Source organism: Myotis lucifugus, unplaced genomic scaffold (genome assembly GCF_000147115.1).
Source record: "Myotis lucifugus unplaced genomic scaffold, Myoluc2.0 scaffold_160, whole genome shotgun sequence".
NCBI lineage: Eukaryota > Metazoa > Chordata > Mammalia > Chiroptera > Vespertilionidae > Myotis > Myotis lucifugus.
Genome location: NW_005871208.1, coordinates 164074 through 171502, shown reverse-complemented (window position 1 = coordinate 171502; position 7429 = coordinate 164074). Strand labels below are relative to the sequence as shown.

General features: G+C 45.4%; 1 protein-coding gene across 1 annotated transcript in view; it reads left to right on the top strand.

The window, feature by feature from the left end:
- The first annotated feature begins 640 nt into the window (after positions 1-640).
- SMAGP (small cell adhesion glycoprotein) overlaps positions 641-7429 on the top strand; it is a 16570-nt gene continuing 9781 nt past the window's right edge. The window contains exon 1 of the mRNA XM_023759702.1: positions 641-771. Within this exon, the coding sequence (XP_023615470.1) occupies positions 678-771 (94 nt within the window). The 5' untranslated portion in view covers positions 641-677. The remainder of the gene's footprint in view (positions 772-7429) is intronic.

Here is a 7429-nt window from a genome sequence, read left to right as displayed (position 1 = left end):
CAGGCGCCGCGGACGGGTCGGGGTCCCCCGGCGTCCGAGGCTGCGGTTCGGCCCTCGTGGCCGGCCAGCGGAGCTCGGTAGACTGTGCGCGGACGGCGCCGGTGGACGGTGCCGGGAGGACTGCGGGGAGCGGGCCAAGCCCGGTGGACCGGTTGTTTCAGGCCAAGAGGCGACCCTCACCTCCCCGTTCCTTTGCCTGGCTCACCCTCCACCACCGCCCCCAGGACACCCCCGAGCCAGGTGCAGGTGCTGCGCACCCCCAACCCCGACACCGGGAGGGTGGCTCCGCCCAAACTCCCGGGGTGAGAGAACTGGGTACCTGCTGCCGAGACTGGCGAAAGCCGGTGCCGCGGCTCATGGGCATACCTGTGCCCAACTTTCTCGGCCAGGGAGAAATCTTCCGGGTAAATGTGACCCCGGGAAAGATGATGCACCCCCAATACAGGTGGTCTCGCGGATCTGCTCTTGATAACTGCAGCCCGAGGAGATACCAGGGAAACCAAACAAGGGTTTAGGACCAGCTCCACAGGGAAGCGGGGATTCGGAAGGGGCCAGGAGAATCTGGCACCAACGGCTTTTCTGCATTTCCAGTTGTCTCCAGCCCCCCACCTCATTCCTGTCTTTCCCCCTCTTCCTACAGATCTGCTCCTTCCTCGAGGTGGCCACCACGTGCAGCAATGACTAGCCTCCCAGTCACACCTTCTCCAGGTCCTCAAGGTGCCCATCCGCTTGCGGCAATGACTAGCCTCCCAACCACGCCTTCTCCAGGAGGTAGGTGAAGGCCTTTTCCCGTTGTTGGAACGGTAGACACTTTCTCGACATCCTCACCCCAGCCCAGTCTTTGAATGCCCTGAGGCCTCAGGCCGGAGGAGAGGACCTCTGGCTGCCTCAGCCCTGAAAGCTCCTGGGAGGAAGCAGAAGGCAACTAGGGTGCACTTTAGTGCCATTTGCATCTAAGTCTCCTGGGCTGGGCCAGTTCCTGGCACTACCACTTAAAGCTCTGTGACACTGAGCGAGTTCTCTAACCTCTAAGCTCCAGTTTCCTTATTTGTAAAATGGGGGAAATAATACCTATCTTTTGGGGTTATTTGTGAGGGTTCAATAAGACAACCTATATAAAACACCTAGTGCAGTGTCTCCGATCTAATAAGCTCTCAATAACATTGATGATGATGATGATGATAATGATTATTATTAGGTGTTTGTTAGAAACCCACCTCTTCCTGGAAAGGAATTCTGCATCTTTCTAATTCCACTCCTCTGGTGACACACTCCAGTATCAAAAACCCATTGTTCCTGGAGTTATGCTCTCATCACTTGGAGAATGGATTCCCACCAAGCTGAGCTGCTTGTGAGATCATATATTCATTGATTACTTTCATTATGTGCTAGTTAGGTTAAGGGAGGAGTAAAGACTTGGTTGGAAACACCTTTGTTTTCATATACACAGTTTCATTTATCGATAGGACAGGCATTCTCTGTTTTACTGATGTGGAAACAGGTGCATGAGAACCCCAAAGAAAGCTAAAACTATGTCCTCAGTGGTGGGTGATGCACACAATTCAGACTGTTAGTTGTCTGGTGGGAGAAATGGGTAGAAGTTTAGATTGGTTAGCAAAGTCTTCGTGAGTGGGGAAGAGGCGGAGCCCTTACCCTTGAAGAATGGATATGGCAGAGTGGGGTATAGACAGTATTCCGATGGAGGGAGTACCATGTGTGAAACTGCATTTCCCTGAAGGGTGTTCTAAAAGAGAGAAAGAGAGGGCAGAGGACCTCCATAGGGAATCGACATGATGCTTCGGCAGCTAGCTGAGCGATTAGCACTTGGGTAAAAGGGGAGGCATTTACATTCCTTTTCTCTTTCTTTTTAAATTTGTGATAAATTACACACAATACGTGTTACCATTTTTTGGTGGACAGTGTAGTAATATTATTAACATTCACAGTGCTGTGCAACCATCCCTACCATCCATCTCCAGAACTTTTCCATATTCCTAAACTCTGTATTCATTAAACAGTAGCTCCCCATTCCCTCTCCCCCCAGCCCTTGTGGTAACCACCACCATTATACTTCCTATCTGTATAAATTTGACTAAGTACCTTATATAAGTGGAATCATATAACATTTGTCCTTTTGTGTCTGATTTATTTCGCTTAGCATAACATATCCAGGTTTCATCCATGTTATAGTATGTGTCAGAATTTCTTTCCTTTTTTAAAGGCTGAATTATATTATTTATATCATTTTGTTTATCCATTCATCTACTGATAGATACTTCTGTTGTTTCTATCTTTTGGCTATTGTGAATAACGGTGCTATGAATATGGGTGTACAAATATCTCTCTGAGTCCCTGCTTTCAATTTTTGGGGGTATATATACCCAAAAGTGGAATTGTTGAATCATGTAGTAATTCTATGTTTAATTTTTTTGAAGAACTGCCATACTCTTTTTCTTTTTTAAAATATATTTTTATTGATTTCAGAGAGGAAGGAAGAGGGAGAGAGAAACATCAATGATTAGAAAAATCATTGATCTGCCTCCTGCATGCCCCACACTGGGGATCAAGCCCACAACCTGGGCATGTGCCCTGGCCCGGAATCAAACCATGACCTCCTGGTTCATAGGTCAGTGCTTAACCACTGAGCCACGCTGGCCAAGCTGCCAAACTGTTCTTCACAGTGGCCGCACCATTTTACATTCCCACCAGCAGTGCCCAAGAGTTCCAATTGCTCTACATTCTCATTACTTTATCTTTTTATATAGTAGCTATTTTAATGGGTGCGGAGTGGTATCTCATTGTGGCTCTGATTACATTTCCCTGTCATTCGTGATGTTGAGCTGTATATCTTCTTTGGAGAAATGTCTAGTCAAGCCCCTTGCCCATTTTTTAATTGGTTGTTTTGTTGTTCTTGTTGAGTTGTATATTTACATTCCTGACCCAACTAGTGACATCAACTAGTGATGTGCTATTTTAGGACGTATTATGCAGTCCCCTACCCACTGGGTCCAAGCAAAGATCAAGTTCAGAGACAGTACGGGAGAAATCACAAACAGTGAGATCATTGCGGGTCTTGTCTGTCTCTTCCCCATCTCCCACCTCCGTCCCTCCCATCCTTTCCCCTAGTCCGTCTATAAAGATCTCCTGAAGGAACTAACCTCTTGGAGTGCTGAAAGTGAGGGCCACAGCCCCAGCTGGTTTGGCTCAGTGGATAGAGCGTCAGCCTGAGGAGTGAAGGGTCCGGGTTCGATTCCAGTCAAGGGCACATGCCTGGGTTGTGAGTTTAATCCCCAGTAGGAAGCAGCCAATCAATGATTCTCTCTCATCATTGATGTTTCTATCCCTCCCTCTCTCCCTTCCTCTCTGAAATCAATAAAAATATATTTTTTTTAAAAAGAAGAAAGTGAGGGCCACATTATTACTTTCATGGGCTCTTGGCACTTTGCCTTTGTGGGCTCATTCCTCCATTAAAAAAGATATATATAGCGGATTTGGCTCAGTGGATATGGCCTGAGGACTGAAGGGTCCCAGATTTTTAAAAAAATATATTTTATTGATTTTTCTACAGAGAGGAAGGGAGAGGGACAGAGAGCTAGAAATATCGATGAGAGAGAAACATCGATCAGCCGCCTCCTGCACACTCCCCACTGGGGATGTGCCCGCAACCAAGGCACATGCCCTTGACCGGAATCGAACCTGGGACCCTTCAGTCCGCAGGCCGACGCTCCATCCACTGAGCCAAACCGGTTAGGGCAGGGTCCCAGATTTTATTCCAGTCAGGGGCACGTGCCTGGGTTGCAGACTCGATCCCCAGTAGGGGGTGTGCAGGAGGCAGCCAATTGATGATCCTCTCTCATCATTGATGTTTCTATCTCTCTCTCCCTCTCCCTTCCTCTCTGAAATCAATAAAAATATATTTTTTTTAAAAAGAAGAAGAAGGTTATCATCTTTAAAAAAAAAAAAGATATATATTATTAGAGTGTTGGCCCCTGGACTGAAGGGTCCTGGGTTCGATTCCAGCACATACCTGGGTTGCATGCTCGATCCCTGGCCCTGGTCAGGGCCTGTGCAGGAGGCAACCAATCGATGCCTTTCTCTCACAGAGATGTTTCTCTCTCTCTGTCTCTCCCTCTCCCTTCCACTCTCTCTAAAAATCAATGGAAAAATAGCCTCGGGTGAGGTTATCAAATAAACAAAAAAGATATATATATTAAAAATTATATTTTACAACTGTGCTGGTGTAAGGAAAAATATAATAATATTAAAGTTGCACGTATAATTAATAATAATTGATAATAACAATACTGCAATTTCCTTGACCTAAATGTTCAGTTTTTTCCTGTAATTTTAAAAGAAATTAAAATCATTACTATTAAAGTCATTCAAAACCATTTTCATGGGCCCCTAGAAGTACCATGAAGCCTAGGCACAGTGCCTGCTGTGCCTAGTGCATAAGTCACCCCGTTGGAAGTAGGATGGAGTAGAACCCGCTATTGGGGACTCTGCCTACCCACAAGTAAAGCCCAGCCCTTTCCACCTAATCATTCTAGCTACTGCCTAGCTTTTCCTCTGGATTGGACACTGGGTATTTTTCATCTCACTTATTTTTTTACCACAACCCTATGAGCAGGTTTTAGTCTCATTTTACAGAAGCAAAAACTGAGGTTCAGGGAAGTTAAGAAATTTTCGGAGGTTAAGAAATTCTCCCAAGGTCATGTGGCTAATAATGGCAGAAGCGGGATTTTGTGCCACGTCTGGTTTACTCCAGAGCCTGTGTTCTTTCCGTCATGGTATACTGCTCTTAAAGTGCCACTCCACCCCACTGGCCGGCCACATGAAAGAGAAAGAAGCAGAATTCCAGGGCGGGTTCCCGTGGGAAGGAGGATTGCGGGAGCCACCCTGTGTTGGGCCAGCTCTAGAGCAAATAAGTAGGTTGGCAGACTCAGGTGGCAAAGGATCTGATGCCTTAGTGATAAGAGATTTAGGGGAACAAGGGACACAAAGAAACCGACCTGTATCTGGGTTAACAAAAACAGGAGAGGAGGGTGAATGAGCAAAATAGATCTTGAAGTTCATTTGCTATTGGTTAGGATTTGGGTGGAACCTTTGTGTGGACCTGAGCCCCAGACCTCCCACCTGAAAGAAAAGCCAGCGGCCCTAGAGTACTTCCAAGCCTGAGAAGGGAAGGCAGAGAGGAACATTATTATTCCTTTGTTGGACAAGAGACAGAAGAGAAATGGGGTAGCAACAGGAGACAATGTGGGGGGGGGAAGCTGTAAGCCATCCCCCCTTTTATCCCAGACTTTCTGAACTTTGTTAACCTTCGTTGTTGTTTTCATTAAAAAGCTATTTCATGCCCCTCAAAATAGCCTCCTTGACCTTTTCTCTATATATGTGTGTGTGTTTATGATTTTATTTTAATTTACAGTTTTTACAAACATGTAATCATATTACATGCTGCCCCAGCAATTTGCTTTTTTCATCTAACCACATGTCCTGTCCCGTGGTATATGCAGATCTACCACATTCTTCTTAACTACTGTATAGTGTTTCCAGAATGAATGACCTGTAATTTATTTAATCATTCTTCTGCCTAGGGGCATTCAGATATGTGTCACTCTTGCAAACAGTGCAACAGTGAACACCCTTTCCATCTGCAGTAAAACTCAGAGAACAAACTCAGTTTCACTGGAGGCAGCGCAGGATGTTTCTGGATCTTGGAGGGTAGGTAGTTTGTGGCAGAAGGAACCTTGGACAGATTCGAAACCCAGCTCAGCCAGCTGCCGAGTGACCCTGCGCTTGCGGAGCTGCTTCAGTTTCTTGGCTTGCACAGAATGATAACAACCCTGTTTACGTCATGTTCTTGGGGTGGAGATAAAATAATGTGTGTTTTGTAAACTGTGAATCATAAATATAGATGATAATTCTGATACTTGAAGCCTGAAAGGCTCTAGCTCATCAGTTCTCAGGACATTTTTGACGTTTAGTCTGAGACAAGCACTTTTGTGTGATTTCAAAATTTTGATATTTGAAAAATAAACATTTTAGCCCTAACCGGTTTGGCTCAATGGCTAGAGCGTCAGCCCGTTTGAAATGAATAAAACTAAAAAAAAAAAAGACCGTACCCTTTTATGTAATGATATTTACTTTGAATTTATATTAGTTCACACAAACACTCCATCCATGCTTTTGTTCCGGCCCTCCGGTCCAGTTTAAGAACCCATTGTGGCCCTCGAGTCAAAAAGTTTGCCCACCCCTGCCATATACCCTTCAGCCAGTTCCCCCTTAATGCATCTTAGATGGCCATGGTACATTTGTGGCAGAAACAAGAAATTAACATTGGTACAATATTACTAACTCAGCTACAGACTTCACTGAGATTTCACCAGTTCGAAAATGGGATTTTGAAGTAAATTCTGATAGAACACTTTCAATTTCTAACAATTCCAATTAAGGCTGAGACAGGTCCTGAGGGCCAGCTAGTTCAACCACCCACTCGGCTAGAATCTCGCCAGCACCCGAAGCATTGGCCCTGCTGGGCTCTTCCTCTGTGGGGTGGCATCGGACTCCCATTCGTTTCTGCCACTTGTACAGGCCATCCGTTGGCATATTTGAGGACAGCATTCAAGTTCTGGGCTCCCCCTAAGTGTTCTCTCTGGGCTTTCTGTTGCAAGCTTTCCTTATCTGGAATGGTTCCCAGACCATTCACAATGTTGGCTGCTCACCTCAAAACTGTGACACCCAGACGCAACTCAGCAGTCTAGGTGTGGCGCAAAGGAAGGCTTCACTGCTGTGTCCATTGTTAGAGACCATATTAATGGTGCCTAATACAACAGCAAGTTGAACATTTTTTATGAGGAATTACCATCGTAAGAAATTTGGAAGAGAAGGAGAAGCATGTAGTAGAAGAAAATAAAAACGATCCCAAATTCTGTAACTTACCCATCACTCTTGCTGTTATTTGGGGGTGTATCCTTCCTGTGTCAGCTGCTTTCTAATGACCCTACTATAAGCCTTTTGTATATGCTGCCACTAAGCCATGGCTTCCCCATTCTTCCCCAGCCCCCATGTTACTTGTGAGTTCATTGGTTTCCTGGACCTCAGAGCAGGGAATCTGTTAAATTCTCATCTTGGTCAGTTTGGCCCGTTTCTTCAGTCATTTGAAATCTCTCTGTTTATCAGCTTACTAGCTGCCCCTCTAGCTTTGAGTGTTTCACAATTTTGTCCCTCCTTCCCTGGGCCCGCGGGGGCTGTTTACCCAAAGGGCACTAAGCCATGGGGAAGGTACCAATAAAGTGGGACACCAGAACAAAAGATCTTGCGAAGAATTTCATACTCAGTATCTTTTCAAAAACAAACAAAAAGCCAGAGTCACTATCATAAGGGACACGTTATATTATTGGACTTTCTTCTGTCATAAGAGTTAATT